This window comes from Aquarana catesbeiana, linkage group LG02 (genome assembly GCF_042186555.1).
Source record: "Aquarana catesbeiana isolate 2022-GZ linkage group LG02, ASM4218655v1, whole genome shotgun sequence".
In the NCBI taxonomy this organism is placed as follows: Eukaryota; Metazoa; Chordata; class Amphibia; order Anura; family Ranidae; genus Aquarana; species Aquarana catesbeiana.
In genome coordinates this window covers 454,000,412-454,019,799 of record NC_133325.1, presented here as the reverse complement: position 1 = coordinate 454,019,799, position 19,388 = coordinate 454,000,412, and the positions used below count along the sequence as shown (strand labels likewise).

Here is a 19,388-nt window from a genome sequence, read left to right as displayed (position 1 = left end):
AGCTGCACCAGATTTTGCACTCTCCAGTTTTAGTAAATCGACCCCAAAGTCTCAGCAGAGAGGATACCGCCATCTACCTACATTGTGTGGATGGAGGAATTAGTTTGTTTTTATCGTTCAGTCTGCTGGTTGAACGAAAAAAAAAAACACAAGCCATCTATGCCTTGGGGTCAACAGTCCACAGTTTTTCTTTGTACATTATTAAGGCCAAATTTTTCCATTTTAGTCTCATCTGACCACAACACTATTTTCCATGTGGCCTCAGAATCTTCAAGGTGCGTTGAATTCATTTATTTGGCCTCAACACCAAACAATATGTCTGGCGGAAATCCAATACAGCTCACCATCCAAATAACACCATTCCTTCAGTAAAGCACGGAGGTGGTAATATCCCGTTATGGGGGCGTTTCTCTGCAGCAGGGACTGGAGCACTTGTTAGGATAGAAGAAAACTGTATGGGGCAAAATACCATCAAATTATTGAGGAAAATCTGCTGCCCTCTGCCAGAAAGTTGATGGAAAGAAGGTTTACCTTCCAACATGACAATGACCCAAAGCGTATAATGAAGCAGATATGTTCCATGGACCATTAAAGTTTGGTCCTGGGGGTTTGATGAAGGAAGAGCAACCAACCATGTATACGCTGCAATATAGGCAACAGGAAAGCATTTGTGTTGCTGTTAGAGAGACTTGCCCTCGCTTCCTGTCCCCGGGGCCACCCTTTTGCTAGTTAGCAAGTAAAGGAAGCTATGAACTTCGGTAAAACCTGACAGGAATTCTAATCCTTCCCAACTCCATCCAAAACTAGGAAAAAATTAAAAAAAAAAAAAAAAAAAAAAAAAAAAAAAAAAGGGGGGGGGGGGGGTTTTCAGCATAGATAAAGACTTGAAAACAAACAAGAACATGTGTCATAATGTGGTCATTACCACGTTTACACTATATGAAGGGTCTACATTCTATACTATATGCAGTTACAGAGCAGAAAAGTAAAAAGACAAAACAGAAGAGCTCCTTAAAAAAGTGGATGTAAACCCTATTCGTGAAATCTGACCTAGGCATATATAAAATCGGCAGTGTTTACATATCTCTCTCCAAAGCCCTAAGTCCTGTGTCTTTTTGCTGCTTCATTCCTCCGTTACCAGCATGATAACTTCTGGCAAGCTCTCCAACACAGGAGATAAAAGCAGCTGAAAACATGTGTCGGGGAGGTAACTTAGAGACAGTTAAGCAGAGAGCTGGTCTATTCACAGCACAGCTCTGCATGTTTCTTCCCACCATATTACACTATTAGGAGTCTCCCTGTTTTTTTACCTATTTTAAGTCTGAGGAATCATCTATCCATCCCATCCCATCTATCCATCCCATCTGACACGGTGAGCTAGATCATCTTGTCACCATAAGGGGAACACAGTGAGGCTGGCAGGGCAACATTTCTGGATTTCCATCTGAGGATCAGAGATCCCAATAAGCACTGAATGATCTTCCTGAGTAAGGAAGATCGCTGGTGATCTGGTAAGCCCCCATCTGATTTATGGTGAAGGTGTCACAACGGTGAATGTCTGAGCACTGCGCCGTCAGGATCGATCTATTCAGTGTGGGACACTGGCATGCATGAATTGTTTGCAAAGGAGCACTTTAGTGATCAATTTATGTACTTTATGAATATAATATGTTTTGCACATTTGCATAAGGACATGTTTGGATTAAATAATATTTTGATTGAATTTTCTGTTCAATTCAAAGGTTTTGAAATGTCATATATGGTGTTTTGCGCATGGTAATTTTAGTGCTGCACTTTTAGGACTTACATTTTTGATTGACCTGGTATTTAGGTTTTAGTGCACAGCTGCTGTATTTACTTTTGATAACACACTAGCGCAGATTGCACTAAGCAATAAGGCAAAGAGAATAGTGCAGTTGCAATAAAAGTCAGTGATCCAACATAAAAAATAAAAAAAAAATGGTTATCAACTACTGCACTTTACCTTGCAACTGATTTATTGAATATGCCCCTAAAGCAGGGGTTTCAAACTGGTGGCCCTCCAGCTGTTGCGCAATTACAAGTCCCATGAGGCATTGCAAGGCTGACAGTTACAAGCATGACTCCCACAGGCATGAGGGGACTTGTACTTTCACAACAGCTGGAGGGCCACCATTTTGAGTCCCCTGCCCTAAAGTGTTACTAAACCCACAACAGTAAAATTAGTCCGTATATGCAGTAAAGCATGCTTATTATACTCACTGTGGAACCTAAGGGGTTAATCCTCTGCATTGTGTAAAAAGGCTGTTTGATCCGATCTTCCCCTTCTTCCACAGCCCCCAAACCATCTCCTGATAGAACAGAGCCTTGGGGGCAAGCTGCAAATGCTCAGTTTAGTGTGTATTGCTAGAGAGATTTTTTTTTTTCTTGGAAGAGTGCATGTGATCAGCACAGGGCCAATCAGTACTGTCCAGACAGAAGGTCAGGGGTCCTGCAGCCTCAAGAGACAATGAGGGGAGAATGAAAACTCCTCCTACAAGCTTTACCCAGACACTGATAGAAGTCACAAGACTGCTATGTACTGCTGATGAGTAAAAGGTATTTAGCCGTTTATATTTAATAAAACTATTGCATTTTCACGTCCTGTGTAAGACCAGATATAGTGAACGCAGGGTTTAGTAATACTTTAAATTATAATCTCACATCAAATCCAGCTCTTTTTTTTGTTTTGTAACAGCTAAAGCAAGGAATCAGATATCTTTTATCTAGCTCAAAGCATACTTCTAAGTTATAGGTAGTACCTAGCAGATAAATACGGTCCTTTACATTTTACCATGAATTGCTATAATCAGTAAAAGCTCATTTAATAATTTTTTTTCGTATAATAAAAATAACCTCTATAACATCAGCAATATTGGGAAATGCCAGAGGAATGGCCATGGCTCTCATTGCTGCTCCATTTCCATAGGAACCCTTCTCATTAAACTGCTCCTTGGCTGGAGTAAAGATGTCGCTGTATTCTCCACTGTAAAGCTTCTCAAACACCTGGGTGACCCCTGCGCCATATCCACGGCCTGGATCACTGAAGTACTCCTTGGTAAATCTGTAGAATAAAAAAAAAAAAAAAAAAGGAAGGAACACTTAAGTATTCTATATACACACACCAACAGTAAAAATCTTAAAATGATTATCCAGAAAACAAAAACTTCCATCTATGTTAACTCCTCAATTTGCAGACTTTCTAGCCCCACTGCAATTTAAAGGAGTCCGTCTTAATAGAGCAAACCCTTTAAACACATTTAAGTCTGGTTTAATTTCTTTTAAACACCCTCTTCCCCTTCACAGATTGTAACTCAGATTTAAGAACAATTAGGAAAATCAAACAAATTGTATATGTTCAAGGTATAAGGAGTGTCTGTAAACAGATTTTTCTTGCACAAGAAATGCCTACTGTTTGGACCACAAAGTCCAGAAAATGCCAAGGTCAAATTTCAATTCAGAGTCAAATCAAGTGACTGGCCAACCTCACCATCCTTCTATGGAAATCACAAGGCATATCCCACAGCACCTTGCATTCCCAGAGATCTGACTCTCCTTAACTCCAGAAATCAAACGGCATTGGGCTACTTCAGGGCTATGTGGCTATAGGCAAAGCCTAGCACACCCAGTAGGAAGGGGAAATCTGGTTATGTTTCACACAGTGACGGATTCACTTTCAAGTTTAACCCAAAACAAAAAAGGGATTTCTCCAGTTTTGTGGCTCATGGGGGATTGAGAGTAAGCCTGTGCCAAAAAAATATATCATCATTGCTTACCTCTTCCTTTATTTAGGCAAGTGACTCAAAGTACCAAAGCCACTGGATAAGCATAACAGCTCAAAAATAATTGTTACTATACCTGTCAGCTAAATCCTTTGCATCAAATTCCTTGTTTTCCAGAAATGACTGTACCATTGATCTGGTCATCGCTGTGTCATCTGTGTATGTTAGAACTTCTAATATGAACACATAGAAGAAAGAAAAAAAATGGAAATTATAAGCCCAAATCATAGTTACAGCCAAGGTCTTTAAAAATGCCAGTAAAATAAGTTATTTTACTGTAGATACTGCAGGAGTTGCAAAAGGTTCAGTTGAAAGGCCAAAGTTCACCTTTAAAAAAAAATATAACAAGTTTTTGCAAGTAAAAATAAATGTGCATTTATAAAAAATAAATAAAAATTCTCAGGAGCCTGAAGAGAATTGCACCCATGATTAGCAGATCACAGGTGCAATGTCAGGCTCCTGCAGACACTGCCTCCAGTTTTCTGCCCGTACCTCTGTACAAGCTTTCTGTTTGAAAGCTGTAGGTAGGGTTAATGTACTACAAGGGGCACTCACTGGTGCCTCTGCAGTTCACTGAGAACTACAAGCTATCTGCAGCGCTGACAGACCAGACTTGTAGCCCATTCATTTACAGATTGCTGTGTGGGCAGAGCCCAGCACAGTCACGCTATTTTTTACATTGTAACAGCGGGTGCGGGATTAAGAACCCCAGCCTACTGTCACAGGGAGGGTGGGGGGACTGGTGCATAGCAACATGTTATATGTTACACCCTAAACATGGGTGTAACATGTTACTAAAGGTGAAATTAGCCTTTTAACTCCTTCCCGCCTAAGGGTAAAACAAATGTTAATGCCTAAGTGCAATTTTACAACTTTAACATGTGTCCATAAAAAACTGTACATATCATCACAACTACTAAAAATACCGCCTGCAAACCGCTCCAAAACAGCCTCCGCTGTTTGTTCATTGTGAAAGCCCGAGGGCTTTCACACTGAAGCGGTGCGCTGGCAGGAGAAGAAAAAAAAATCTCCTGTCAGCCGCATCTTTGGAGCGGTGAAGGAGCGGTGTATTCACCGCTCCTACCCATTGAAATCAATGGGACAGCGCGGCTATACCGCGGTAATACCGCGGCTATAGCCGCGCTATATGAGTGGATTTAACCCTTTTTCGGCCGCCAGCGGGGGGGTTAAAACCACACTGCTAGCGGCCGAATACCGCGATAAAACAGCGCTAAAAATAGCGCTGTTTTACCGCCGACGCCCCCTACCACCCCGGTGTGAAAGGGGCCTTCGTTGTTGTTTGTATCCATAGTACAGCCCAGAAACAATGGTGCATATTTTTCTTTTTATTTTATCCTGCCCAAAACCCGCTGACACTGGCACGAATACTACCCAACATACGCTGACTGTTAACTTGACCTTAACCCTAGCAAACCTTGATCTTGTTATTTTTTTCCTTATTTTTTCTATGTTTTTTATTTTTTTATTTATAGCTTCATCTCCTGCAAGGAGAGGACGATACAATGTACGGTATCCCACAAAAGTGAGTACACCCCTCACATTTTTATACATATTTTATCATCTTTTCATGTGACAAGACTTAAGAAATGACACTTTGCTACAATGTAAAGTAGTGAGCGTATAGCTTGTATAACAGTGTAAATTTGCTGTCCCCTCAAAATAACTCAACACACAGACATTAATGTCTAAACCACTGGCAACACAAGTGAGTACACACTAAGTGAAAATGTCCAAATTTGGCCCAATTAGCCATTTTCCCTCCCCGGTGTCATGTGACTAGTTAGTGTTACAAGGTCTCAGGTGTGAATGGGGAGCAGGTGTGTTAAATTTGGTGTTATCGCTCTCACTCTCTCATACTGGTCACTGGAAGTTCAACATGGCAAAGAACTCGGAGGATCTGAAAAAAAAAAAAAAAAAAGAACTCTACGTCATAATGATGGCGAACCTTGGCACCCCAGATGTTTTGGAACTACATTTCCCATGATGCTCACGTAGAGTAGATGAGCATCATGGGAAATGTAGTTCCAAAACATCTGGGGTGCCAAGGTTCGCCATCACTGGCCTAGGATATAGGAGGATTGCCAAGACCCTGAGGCTGAGCTGCAGCACGGTGGCCAAGACCATACAGCGGTTTAACAGGACAGGTTCCACTCAGAACAGGCCTCGCCACGGTCGACCAAAGAAGTTGAGTGCACATGCTCAGTGTCATATCCAGAAGTTGTCTTTGGGAAATAGACGTATGAGTGCTGCCAGCATTGCTGCAGAGGTTGAAGGGTTGGGGGGGGGGGGGGGGGGTCAGCCTGTCAGTGCTCAGACCATACGCCACACACAGCGTCAAATTGGTCTGCATGGCTGTCGTCCCAGAAGGGAACCTCTTCTAAAGATGATGCACAAGAAAGCCGGCAAACAGTTTGCTGAAGACAAGCAGACTAAGGACATGGATTACTGGAACCATGTCCTGTATTCTGATGAGACCAAGATAAACTTATTTGGTTCAGATGGTGTCAAGCGTGTGTGGCGGCAACCAGGTGAGGAGTAGAAAGTAGGGGTGCTGAAATTAATCGCTGCACCGATGCATCGCGATTCGGGTGTCCCCGATGCGGCATCGATGCATGCGACCGGTAAAATCGATTTCTTGCCCCGCCCCTCCCGGGAGAGCGCTCAGTGCATAAAGCTGTTACTTAGTGTGTGTATATGCCGCTCATGTGACTCCCGGCCCGCCTCTCTCCTCTCACGTCTCTCCCGATGTCAGCCCCGCCCACTGACTGGAGCGATCAGGTCAGAAGAGATGCGGGCGGGGCTGACAAAAGGAGAGAAGAGAGGAGAGAGGCGGGCCGGGAGTCACATGAGCGGCATATACACACACTAAGTAACAGCTTTACGCACGGAGCGCTCTCCCGGGAGAATCCCCTGCTGTCCTCAGGAGACGTGAGATGCGAGAACACCGGCGGCTGGAATGGAGATTGGGCGGAGATGGTGAGCAGGCAGATCGCCCTGCTCATTACAGGCTGCCACCAGCACCAGCAAAGCAGCATGCAGGTACAGAGGGGGAGAGGGGAGCTGTGATCCGGGGACACAGGGAGAAGTCCGGGCATGTAGTGGAATCTGAGGTGTCACCTGTGATGAGTAATGTCATTGTCACTGCAGGGGAATTGGCTGTATGGAGGAGCAATATAGACAGGAGGAGGAATGGTGTGAAGTCTTTCTGAATGTGATGACAGCTCAGGAGGGGACACAGGACACCATTAGATTATCAGAAATAAAAACACAAAGTTCTGCTCTTATTATTCCCAGTATGGTGCTGGGGTGACACACACTGTGTTTTGCTTTCTTTTACCAGTCTGACCATCTGTCAGGTTGTGTCACAATCACCATTCAGCTGATCTACATAACCCAACACAAGTCCATATTATAGAATTGTCTTCTATGTGCCTTCATCACACCACAACTCTGCATTATTGTCCGCAGTCTCTGACCATCTCCTGTAGCATGTCCGCAGTCTCTGACCATCTCCTGTAGCATGTCCGCAGTCTCTGACCATCTCCTGTAGCATGTCCGCAGTCTCTGACCATCTCCTGTAGCATGTCCGCAGTCTCTGACCATCTCCTGTAGCATGTCCGCAGTCTCTGACCATCTCCTGTAGCATGTCCGCAGTCTCTGACCATCTCCTGTAGCATGTCCGCAGTCTCTGACCATCTCCTGTAGCATGTTCGCAGGCTCTGACCATCTCCTGTAGCATGTCCACAGTCTCTGACCATCTCCTGTAGCATGTTCGCAGGCTCTGACCATCTCCTGTAGCATGTTCGCAGGCTCTGACCATCTCCTGTAGCATGTCCGCAGTCTCTGACCATCTCCTGTAGCATGTTCGCAGTCTCTGATCGTCTCCTGTAGTAGGTCTGCAGTCTCTGACCATCTCCTGTAGTATGTCTGCAGTCTCTGACCATCTCCTTTTAGTATTTTGGAAGAGAGCCTGGAGCTCCTCTGCTGTCTCTTTTTTTCTTAAGAACAGAAAGAATTAAAAAAAAAAAAAAAAAAAAAAATGGAGTTCTCCTGACTACTTGAATTTTTTTTAGTTGAAAACCATTAGCACTTGTGGACTTGCGCTGTAATCGTGATGCATCGCGGAATCGAATCGTAGACATGATAATCGTAATCGAATCGAATCGTGAGGCCAGTGAAGATGCGTACCCCTAGTAGAAAGACAAGTGTGTTTTGCCTACAGTCAAGCATGGTGGTGGCAGTGTCATGGTCTGGGGCTGCATGAGTGCTGCCGGCACTGGGGAGCTACAGTTCATTGAGGGAACCATGAATGCCAACATGTATTGCGACATACTGAAGCAGAGCATGATCCCCTCCCTTCGGAGACTGGGCCGCAGGGCAGTATACCTACATAAGGACCCCAAACACACCCAAGACAACCACTGCCTTGCTAAAGAAGCTGAGGGTAAAGGTGATGGACTGGCCAAGCATATATCCAGACCTAAACCCATCATGGAGAAGAGGATTCCAGTGGCAACCTGTGAAGCTCTGGTGAACTCCATGCCCAAGTGGGTTAAGGCAGTGCTGGAAAATAATGGTGGACAAACAAAATATTGACACTTTGGGCCCAATTTGGACATTTTCACTTAGGGGGTGTGCTCACTTTTGTTGCCAGTGGTTTAGACATTATCAACATCAACCAGCACCGTGATGTCGTCATGGAGGAGTGCAAGAGGACTCCGGTGGCAACCTGTGAAGCTCTAGTGAACTCCATGCCCAAGAGGGTTAAAGGGGTTGTAAAGGTATGTGTTTTTTCACCTTAATGCATCCTATGCATTAAGGTGAAAAAACACCTGGCAGTCACTGCCCCCCCCCCCCCCCCCTCTTAACTAACCTGAACCCCTTCATTTCTTCGCCGGAAACGCACTCTCTCTCTCCACGGGCTCCCGATTGGATAGATTGATAGCAGCGTAGCCATTGGCTCCCGCTGCTGTCAATCAAATCCAGTGACGCAGGCGCCGGGGCCAAGTCCTGCATTCGGCCTCTGGACGCTGAATGTTGGACTTGGGAGAGCGCCCGCAAGGTAACCCCCTCAGGGAAGCGCTTCTCTGAGGGAGTTATCTGATGCGGGGAGGAGCCGCAAGAGCTGCCAGGGACCCCAGAAGAGCAGGTTTGGGGCCACTCTGTGCAAAACGAGCTGCACAGTGGAGGCAAGTATGACTTTTTTTGTTTTTAAAATAACAAAGGAGGCCTTTACAGTCACTTCACACTTTACAGTGCTGGAAAATAATGGTGGCCACACAAAATATTGACACTTTGGGCCCAATTTGGACATTTTCACTTAGGGGTGTACTCACTTTTGTTGCCAGCGGTTTAGACATTAATGGCTGTGTGTTGAGTTATTTTGAGGGACAGCAAATTTACACTGTTATGCAAGCTGTACACTCACTACTTTACATTGTAGCAAAGTGTCATTTCTTCAGTGTTGTCACATGAAAAGATATAATAAAATATTTACAAAAACTTGGTGTGTACTCACTTTTGTGAGATGCTGTATATCTCTATCTACACACACTTGTGATACTGACCCAAAAATAAATGGGCAAATGTAAGGATTTGAGTGTGTTTGACAAGGACTAAATTGCAATGGCTAGATGACTGGGCCAGACCATCTCCAAAACTGCAGCTCTTTTGCACTGTCCCTCGTCTGCAGTGGCCAAGACCGACAAAAAGTGATCCATGGAAGGAAAATCAGTGAGGCTCCATTCACACCTGATCACGAGCAGACTTACAGCGATTCCAAATCGCTGTAAAATGCGGGACGCGTTTGTGATGCCATATTTCTAATGGCACCCCAATCGTTTTTGCCCCGTGGTAAACCGTGCTGCAATTGCGGCAAACGGCAACGCGTTACGCTGTTGTCCAAAAGAAGCTCATGTTCCTTTTTGAGCGACAAGCATTGTGATTGCAGCGCGATTTACCATGCAGCAAAATTGCGATGCGATCGGGGTGCCATTAAGAAGTAATGGCATCGCATACACATTCTGCATTTTGCAAAGATTTGAAATCACGGGCGGAATTGTGGCGATTCTGCCCGTGATCAGGTATGAATGGAGCCTGACAGTCATGGGCAGCTGTGGTTACTGATGCATATGGGGAGTGAAGACTGGCCCATGTAGCCTGAACTAATAGAAGAGACACTTAAGCTGAAAAAGTGTATTCTGGTTCTGATAGACAGGCATCAGAAGACACAGTGAAGCCCAGTTTGTTGTGTATGGGGCTGTGTAGCTACAGACTGGTCATGGCCTCTTTCCATTGCTCCGTGGTCTAGTTCTGATGCTCACATTCAGGGCTGGGACAAGGGGTGGGCGGGAGGGACAGTTGCCCTGGGCACAATGATTTAGTGTAGGGAACAAGGCTGGGCATTTTGGCATCTTTTCTCTGGATGACCTTGTCCCAGCACTGCTCATGTCTCCATTGTAGGCACCTTTGGTTATGGACAATCTACAATATGTAGCTACACATCCCCATACACCACAAACTGCGATCCACTGTGTGTTCTGACACCTTTCTATCAGAACTAGAATGACATTTTCAGCTACATCAGACTACACCAGGGGTAGGGCTGGGGAGAAAAAAAAACAAAAATCGATATAAATCTTGAATCGACTTGAGAGGTCAAATCGATTCAACATTTAAGCAAATCAATTTTTTTAGAATTTTTTTTTCACTGCGCCGGTCCTGAGGAGCTGCAGGCAAGAGTTTTTAGGCGAGGCCGCGGCTTCGGCTTAGTCCAGCTCCTCAGGACCGGCACGGTGTCAAAAAAAAAAATCGATTTGAATCGTGAATCTAATTTTTTATTTATTTTTTTAAGAAAATCGCAGATTTTTTTTTTAGAAAATCGCCCAGCCCTAACCAGGGGTGCCCAACTTTTTGGAGTGAGGGCCACTTTAGGGACTTAGGAACCGGTCACGGGCCACAATGAGCAGAGCGGGCAGATGACAGGTCCATGTCTACTCTGCATATGCAAAGCAGACACAGGCTGCTCTACTCTATGGGCTCTCCCGATCCATTCAGACAGAAGGGGACAGATCTCCTTCGGTTTTTGAAAACAGAAAAAAAAGTGGATCAGATTGGAGATAGGTGGGTGTACATGGACACAAGTCCTCCGCTCTATAGAGGTGATTGTAGGGTCCGACTGAGTCTGCCTGAAAAACAGGCAGGCGGACCTGATCGGACAAATTGTGTAAAGGAGCCTTAAGCCTCGTATACACAATTGGATTTTCCACAAAGCCTCAGATTTTTGTCCAAAGGGGGTTGGCCAAAAACTTGTCTTGCATACAAACGGTACACAATTGTCGGTCAACAAACACAAACGTAGTGACGTACTACGAGCCGATGAAGAGGAAGTTCAATTGTCAGGCGCCACCCTTTGTGCTCCTGCTAATTTTGTGTTAGTAGAAGTTTGGTGAGTGTTGATTCGCACTTTTCATTTCACGCTTTTCAGTTAGTTTCTGAACGGCCGTTTGTCAACCAGCCATGTTGCGGAATCGGAGGAGATAACGTGTTATTATTGGCCTTGGAGTTATTGCTTTGACCCAAGTCCAGGAACAGGAGGAGGAGGATTTCTTGGACCAAAAATCGTTTGCTTTATTAATCGTGACCAATTATGTCATAAGCCTTTGTTGCGGGAGCTCCAGAAGAATAATCCGGATGATTTTCGGAATTATCTCCAGATGACGGACTCCTGCTTTCAGCAACTCTTGGCATTGTTGACCCCCTATATTAAGAGGGAGGACACATGCTTGAGGCTTATTTTATTTTTTGGTTGAATAACGATTTGATTTGGTATGTTTTCTATATTTTTGGATGCATAGAATGCACTTTTTGGTTAGGTTCTATTGGCAGATAGCATGTCTAATTTTATTTGTTTTCTTTTTTTAATGCACAAAAAAAATTGCGTAGAATAATACTTGGCTATGTGTTTTACTTCAAATGACAGTTTGGGAGTAGGCAGTTACATTGTAAAAAAATACAATGTAAAATTGACAAGGGACACCAACATAGTTGTATCTTTGATCTTAAAAACTACAGGATAATGGTGCTGTGGTAACTTGCACCAAAAAAAATAAATAAATAAATAAATAAATAATAAAAAAAAAAAGCATAGTATTCTTCTTGATATCACTAGAAAAAAAAAAGCCTTTGAAAATTTGTTTGCAATAACTCCATCAGTATCACCAGCAAAGCAGCTTCATTATTATCCCATTAAAGAAGATGAGAATGTGCGCTGTATTTCTAGATTTCATAATTTGCCACGTCACGAATGTTAATTTTCCATTACGAGCGCTAGTTTACAAGACCGACCGCTTCTGGCTCGTTCTTGCTTCCAAGCATGCCTGTTTGTACTTTGGACTTTTGTCTGACGGACTTGTGTACACACACACGATCGGAAAATCCGACAACAGACCGCCATCCGCGAAAAGTTTAAGCCTTCCATCCAACATTTGTCCGCAGAAAATTCGACAATTGTCCGATGGAGCATACACACGGTTGGATTTTCCGCCAACAGCTTGTCATCACACGATTCCCGTCGGAAAATCCGATCGTGTGTATGAGGCTTAAGGCTGCTTTTACACTGATACACTGCGGTTTTCCTGTACCTCAACTGACCTCAATCTCCAATTCTTCCTCAGGATTCATGCAGGCATCACCAGCTGCTGCTGTCCCACAGGCAGGTATGACTGCTGCCGGCTGTTCTCCAGGGCTGGTACTGCTGGCAGGTCCTGCTTGCTGGTCCTGTTGGTGGGTATTGTTGGCTGGTTCCTGACCCACCATCCCCAAGCATCAGTGTGACAAGAGCTGGCACTGAAGGAAGCATGGGGCTGCAGTAAAGAGCAGAGCTAATGCTTCCTGTATCACTCCTGTCACAGGTGGAGTACATTTGCTATCACTCTGCCTGTGACAGGAGCCGGCGGAATACAGGAAGCATCGCTCTGTTTCCTCTAGCACCGGTGTTCTATCAGAATACCGCTAACCATCAGAAAATGCAACTGAAGTGACGTTCCTTTGCGGCCATCTTGGTACCAAGTTCCACAGTTTTTCTTCTCCGTCGCGGCCATCTGTACCAAGATGGCCGCGACGGAGAAGAAAAACTGAGGAACGGGTGACAGGGTCAAGGATGGCCAAGGCTCATTGATGTGTGTGGGGAGTGAAGGCTTGTCCATATAGTTCAGGGGTGCCCAACTGCTGGCCCGTGGGCCACATGTGACGCCCTCTGATGTGGCCCACCACCTTCTGCTTTGAGATGGTGGGTCGGCAAGCCCAGATCGTGGGTTCCTGACCCGTCATCCCCGAGCATCATTGTGAAAAATAGAGCCGTAGTTCTATCAGAATACCGCTACCCACCAGAAAATGCAACCGAAGTGACATTCTGTCGCAACCATCTTGGTACACCCCTGCAAGTAAGCCTACAGTCGGAAGGCGGCAAGCGGACATCTATTTACACTCAAAGTCTTGCATTTCACACTTATTTTTACAAGTAAACTCAGCTTATACAGTATTTTGAAATCCATCAAACTGTTTTGATGTTGAATTTTAAAAGCAGTGGCAAGCCTGCTGATCTGACAGAACACCGCTGATTTTAGAATTCAACATCAAAACAGTTTGACGGATTTCAAAATACTGCATTTCACTATATAAGCCGAGTTTACTGGTAAAAATAAGTGTGAAATGCAAGACTTTGGCAAGTGTAAAAAACATGTCCGCTTGCCACCTTCTGACCGTAGGCTTACTTGCGGACGAGTGTGGGGTGTACCAAGATGGCTGCAACAGAATGTCACTGGTTGCATTTTCTGATGGGTAGCGGTATTCTGATAGAACTCCAGCTCTATTTTTCACAATGATGCTTGTGGATGGCGTGTCGGGACCCCGTGATCTTGGCTTGCAGATCCACCATCTCAGAGCAGAAGGTGGCGGGCCACATCAGAGGGTGTCGCAGGTCACATGTGGCCCACGGGCCAGCGGTTGGGCACCCCTGGATTATGCGGACCAGCCTTCGCTCCCCACACACATCAATGAGCCTTGGCCATCCATGACCCTGTCAACCGTTCCTCAGTTTTTCTTATCCTTACCTATTTTTCCTGCTTTCAACACAACTTCAGGGACAACATGTTTACTTGCTGCCTAATATTTGCCATGGTAATGAATGGTATCCACTTTAGGTGTCAGTGGTGATAATGTGGTGGTGTATATGGCTGTGATAGTGCCCTAAGCAATGATACATGAGAACAATGAGCTGTGTAATGAAAGGGAAAGCAGTACAGCCTCAAGCTAGGATTCCCTTTGTCCTGTACAGGAAATAACAGACACACAAGGACACCCTCCTCTCCATACGCCTGACATGGGAGCCCTTCTTCACAGGTAACAATGTCTCACACCAGCCCCCCTTCTCTCATAGCAGGAAGTAGCGGGAAGACACCGCACAGCCCCTACCTTTCGGCTTTCCACCTTTGTCCAGATTCTCCAATACCTCCCTCACAGACGTACTACTCAATGAGGACTCGCCCTCGAACAAGGCTCCTATACAGTCCCCCATTAGCGCCCCAAGCAGCGCTCCCCGGAAGCGGTTCAAAGGAACGGACATCTTGATTATACCTCACCGTATACACAGCGTCACTCACTGACAGAACAGAGGAAGAGAAAGCTCCCCCCCCAACCCTCCGTCCACACACAGCCAATCAGAGCCCTCCCATCCTTCTAAGCGTGTATAACAGGAGACCAATCCACCCAAAATGGGTTAACCAATGAGCTGCGGAGTTTCAGAAGAAAAGCAGAATAGAAGGGCGGGCCTACGAGAGACTATAAAATTCTAGGTGAGCGGCGGGCAAGCGGGTTCCCCTGTAATAATCGGTGAGCAGGGTTTGTGAGGGCGAGTGATGTGACTGCCAGCTTTCCATATACCTTAAAGTGGAACCACTTGCCTACAGGGCACTTTCATACCCTTCCTGCCCAGGGCAATTTTCAGTTTTTTATTTTTTACAAAAAAAAAAGACAGAAAAAAAAAAACATTTCTTAGTTTCTGTCAGCAAATTTTGTAAATAAGTAAATTTTCTCCACTGATGAGGCGGCACCGATTAGATGGCACTGATCAGGAGGCATTAATATGCTGCAGGTATGGGCACTGATATGTGGCACTGGTGGGCACCGACAGGCGACATTGATGGGCAGCACTGGTGGGCACTGATAGGTGGCACTGGTGGGCACCGATAGGCAACACTGATGGACATTGATAGGTGGCACTGACTGGCATCACTAATGGGCACTGATTGGTGGCACTGGGGGTCACTGATTGCGCTGTATTGTATTCAGGGCACTGATGATCAGTGCCCTGATTACATGTCTGGATGTCCCCTGCGAGGAGATGCCGCTGATCGGCTCTCCTCGCCACACACTCTGTCAGTGTGAGGCTATGAGAGCCAATTATTGGCATCTCCGTGTTTACATGTGACTAGCTGTGATTGGACACAGCTGATCACATGGTTAAAGAGCCGCGGCTCTTTAGAGAGATCGGGTCACGCAGTGTCCCAGAAACACGAGGACGCGTGAGAGCAGTCGTTCTGGGACAACGTCAAGAACGAGAGCCGCACCGCCCCTTCGTCATTTGATGGTGGGCGGGCGGCAAGCATTTTAAAAAATGGACGAGCAGGCAGGATTTTTACCCACTTGCCTACTGGGCACTTTAACCCCCTTCCTGCCCAGGCAATTTTCAGCTTTTAGTATTGTCACACTTTGAATGTCATTAGCGTGGTCATACAACACTGTACCCATATGAAATGTTTATCATTTTTTTGAGACACATAGAGCTTTCTTTTGGTGGTATTTAATCACCACTAGGTTATTTTTTGCTAAACAATTAAAAAAAGACTGAAAATTTGGAGAAAAAAAAACTTTTTCTTAGTTTCTGTTATAAAATTTTGTAAATAAGTAATTTTTCTTCTTCACTGATGTGCACCGATGAGGCTGCACTGATAGGTGGCATTGATAGGCATTACTGATAGGCACTGATTGGCAGCACTGATGAGGAGGCACTGATGGGCACCACTGGTGAGCACTGATTGGCAGCACTGATGGGCATTGATGAGGAGGCACTGATAGGCATCACTGATTTGCAGCACTGGTGAGCACTGATTGGCAGCACTGATGAGGAGGCACTGATAGGCATCACTGATTTGCAGCACTGGTGAGCACTGATTGGCAGCACAGTTGGGGCTGCACTAATATCAGGGCACTGATGATGAGTGCCCTGATTGTCAGTGCAGATGTCCCGTGTGGATTTGCCAGTTTTTTGGCTCTCCTCCTCACGCGCTGTCAGCATGAGGGGAGGATTGTTGATAACCGGCAAATCCTGTTTACATCCGTGATCAGCTGTGATTGGACACAGCTGATCACGTGGTAAAGAGCCACCGTGATTGGCTCTGCACCCTGATCTGTGAAGGATGCAGCAATCACAGATCACTGCCAATCTGCGCCACAGGGAAGGACGTCATATGACGGCCTCCCGGCAAAGTAGCTGTCATTCAGCTGTAGCGCGGTCAAGAAAGGGTTAATGCAGAAAAGCCATGTTTATCTATTCTGCATTAAAGTTACTTACCTGCCTGTATGCTCCTGTACAGTGAGCTGCATCCATGGATTGCTGTAGAAATTCAGCAAAACCAAAGCTAACTGCACTCCTGCGCATGCACGGAAGTGACGTTATCCCTGCCCAGCCAATGGAAGTGGCCGGTGATCAATACTCAGAAGCTGGCCACCTGAAAATATCAACAGCCAGCAGGAAGCTCAAGGACGCCACATCACTGAAGCCAAAGTGAGTATAGTTCTGCTTTAAAGTGATATTAATTAACCACCTCAATACCGGGCACTTTTACCCCCTTCCCGTTGCGGCCAATTTTCAGCTTTCAGCGCTGTCACACTTTGAATGACAATTGTGTGCATGCAATTTTTATCATTTTTTTGAGATAGATAAAGCTTTCTTTTGGTGGTATTTAACCACCACTGCGTTTCTTTATTTTTTGCTAAACAAATGAAAAAAGACTGAAAATTTTGAAAAAGTTTCTTAGTTTCTGTTATAAAATTTTGTAAATAAGTAGTTTTTCTTCCTCACTGATGTGTTCTGATGAGGCTACACTGACGAGGTGGTACTGATCTAATGTGCAGCACTGATGGGCACTGTTAGGCGGCACTTATGGGCAATGATAGGCACTGCTAGATGACACTGATGGGCACTAATAGGCATCACTGATGGGAAAGAAAAGAAAGTAAAGGAGTGCCCGGTATCCAATGAAGGTAAGTATATTTGTATTTTATTTGAAGTTTCAGCAGTAAAAAGAGGCCAATGCATTTCGGGGGACTAAGGACTCCCCCTTCATCAGGGCTGCTAGTGGAAGTGGTTATGGAATAATCCTGTTGGAGGGTGCCTTTGGCACATGAATCGGACTTGTTTCCACTGAGCGGATCGGTTCGGTACGGTACGCTATTTTGGGTGTTTCCATTACGAAAGCGGCCCATACAACCGAACCGTACCGCTCCATTCAGGGTCCTGCTTCAGATGTGGGGCCATAGAAAATGGAACGGTTCTGTTAGGGCGGAGCTACCGGCATCATACGATGCTTTACACTGATTGGCTGACACAAAACCCTCTGCTGTGCTATAATGATGTCAGAGGAAAGCGCCAAACAAACACATGCATATAAAGGAGAATTAAAGGAGAAGGATGCCTGCTAACAACAGTCGTGTTTGGTCATCACAGGAACTATCTACTTTCCTAAGCATAATTGGTGATAGCGTTATTCAGAGTGAGCTTGATGGATCAGTAAGGAATGAAAAGGTGTACAAAGATATTTCTCAGTGGATGGCAGCCGAGGGATTTGAACGCACGTCGGGTCAGTGTAGGGCAAAGCTTAAGAAGTGTAAAGGCCAATATAAAAAATTTAAGGACGACAACAGCCGCAGTGGAAACAGTTGGAGAACTTGGAAGTGGTACGACGCCATGGACGCCATTTACGGTCATAGGCCAGCAAACCAAGGCAGGGAGAGAGGTCTGGACTCTGCAGCTTCAATGCTCAAATCCATGATAGACCCCTTTGGTGAGTTTTTTTATTATACATAGGATTTTGCTCTGCTAACCATTTAAAAAATATATATAACCATATGTGCATTTTCAGAAACAAGTGATGGAGTCTCCAATGATGCATCAAACGTTTCCGACGATGGACCTTCAACCTCTTTCAGCAGCACCAGTACTATTTCCTCAAGCCAACCACAGAGTAGCCAACCACAGAGTACACCCAATGCACCCCGGCACACTGGTAAGACATGAAGATAGTTGTAATTGTGCATTTTCTTAAAATAAATCAGCATTGTGGCAGATGTACAGGGGGTACAGTGGTGGAACAGATGAGAAGGGGCTTCAGCAGTGTGGCAGATGTGCAGGGGGTACAGTGGCGAAACAGATGAGAAGGGGCTTCAGCAGTGTGGCAGATGTGCAGGGGGTACAGTGGCGGAACAGATGAGCAGGGGCTTCAGCAGTGTGGCAGATGTGCAGGGGGTACAGTGGCGGAACAGATGAGAAGGGGCTTCAGCAGTGTGGCAGATGTGCAGGGGGTACAGTGGCGGAACAGATGAGAAGGGGCTTCAGCAGTGTGGCAGATGTACAGGGGGTACAGTGGCGGAACAGATGAGCAGGGGATTCAGCAGTGTGGCAGATGTGCAGGGGGTACAGTGGCGGAACAGATGAGCAGGGGATTCAGCAGTGTGGCAGATGTGCAGGGGGTACAGTGGCGGAACAGATGAGCAGGGGATTCAGCAGTGTGGCAGATGTGCAGGGGGTACAGTGGCGGAACAGATGAGCAGGGGCTTCAGCAGTGTGGCAGATGTGCAGGGGGTACAGTGGCGGAACAGATGAGCAGGGGCTTCAGCAGTGCGGCAGATGTACAGGGGGTACAGTGGTGGAACAGATGAGCAGGGGCTTCAGCAGTGTGGCAGATGTGCAGGGGGTACAGTGGTGGAACAAACGAAAAGGAGGTTCAGCAGTGGACAGAAGAGCAGTGGGGCAGATGTGAAAGGAGGTGTATTGCCAGGGCAGATGAGCAGGGTAAACAGAGGTGGGGCAGAATATCAGGGGTAACAGAGGTGGAACAGGAGAGTAGGGGGTACAGTCTGGTGGGGTAGATGAGAAAGGGGGTTACAGTGGTGGCACTGATGCTTCCAAAAACTATTCTGGTCTTTTGTATATTACAGGTGAAAGGAGACGGTTGCAGATGGATCTGCGCACAGTCATGGAGGACATGCGGGCATTAGAGGAAAGGCAGCTGGAAAGGATTGAGAACCTTTCTGAGAGGCGATTTCAGGCACTGCGTCAGGATGCACAGGAAGCTATGCGCCAGGAGGCAGAAATCGCCCGGCAGCAGATGGAGCAGTTGGCTACCTTCAACCAGGCCTTCCTTGGTGTCCTGGGTCAGCTTGTTCAAGTGCTTGGAGCCAGTCGTGATCCCAGGTTACCACCCAGACAGTAGGGCCTTTCATGCAGCA

The 19,388-nt window shown here is 45.8% G+C and overlaps 2 protein-coding genes across 4 annotated transcripts in view; one reads left to right on the top strand and one right to left on the bottom strand.

Annotated features, from left to right (window-relative positions):
* Window positions 1-14,565, bottom strand: part of ADPRS (ADP-ribosylserine hydrolase) — a 23,855-nt gene extending 9,290 nt beyond the window's left edge. The window contains exons 1-3 of one of the 2 annotated variants that reach the window (XM_073615601.1): window positions 14,295-14,565; window positions 3,877-3,970; window positions 2,875-3,082 (exon numbers count right to left, since the gene is read on the bottom strand). In XM_073615601.1, the coding sequence (XP_073471702.1) occupies window positions 2,875-3,082; window positions 3,877-3,970; window positions 14,295-14,445 (453 nt within the window). In that variant the 5' untranslated portion in view covers window positions 14,446-14,565. Of the gene's footprint in view, window positions 1-2,874; window positions 3,083-3,876; window positions 3,974-14,294 lie in introns of both variants that reach the window. The other variant, XM_073615600.1, reaches the window with a different exon arrangement.
* Window positions 13,943-19,388, top strand: LOC141128357 (uncharacterized). 2 transcript variants are annotated; one of them, XM_073615603.1, is made up of 4 exons: window positions 13,943-14,674; window positions 17,608-17,944; window positions 18,023-18,166; window positions 19,098-19,388. In XM_073615603.1, the coding sequence occupies exons 2-4, from the start codon at window positions 17,710-17,712 to the stop codon at window positions 19,370-19,372; spliced, it is 654 nt and encodes a 217-aa protein (XP_073471704.1). In that variant the 5' UTR covers window positions 13,943-14,674; window positions 17,608-17,709; the 3' UTR covers window positions 19,373-19,388. The 2 variants fall into 2 exon arrangements, with proteins under 2 accessions (XP_073471704.1, XP_073471703.1); XM_073615602.1 differs by lacking the exon at window positions 13,943-14,674 and having other exon boundaries at window positions 15,879-17,944.

Bases quoted from the DNA above. Each gene is read 5' to 3' on its own strand.
- LOC141128357 (XM_073615602.1), top strand. From the start codon at position 17,572: ATGCCTGCTAACAACAGTCGTGTTTGGTCATCACAGGAACTATCTACT. The intron at 17,945-18,022 runs GTGAGTTTTTTT...GTGCATTTTCAG, and splicing joins ATCCATGATAGACCCCTTTG to AAACAAGTGATGGAGTCTCC. The intron at 18,167-19,097 runs GTAAGACATGAA...TGTATATTACAG, and splicing joins CAATGCACCCCGGCACACTG to GTGAAAGGAGACGGTTGCAG.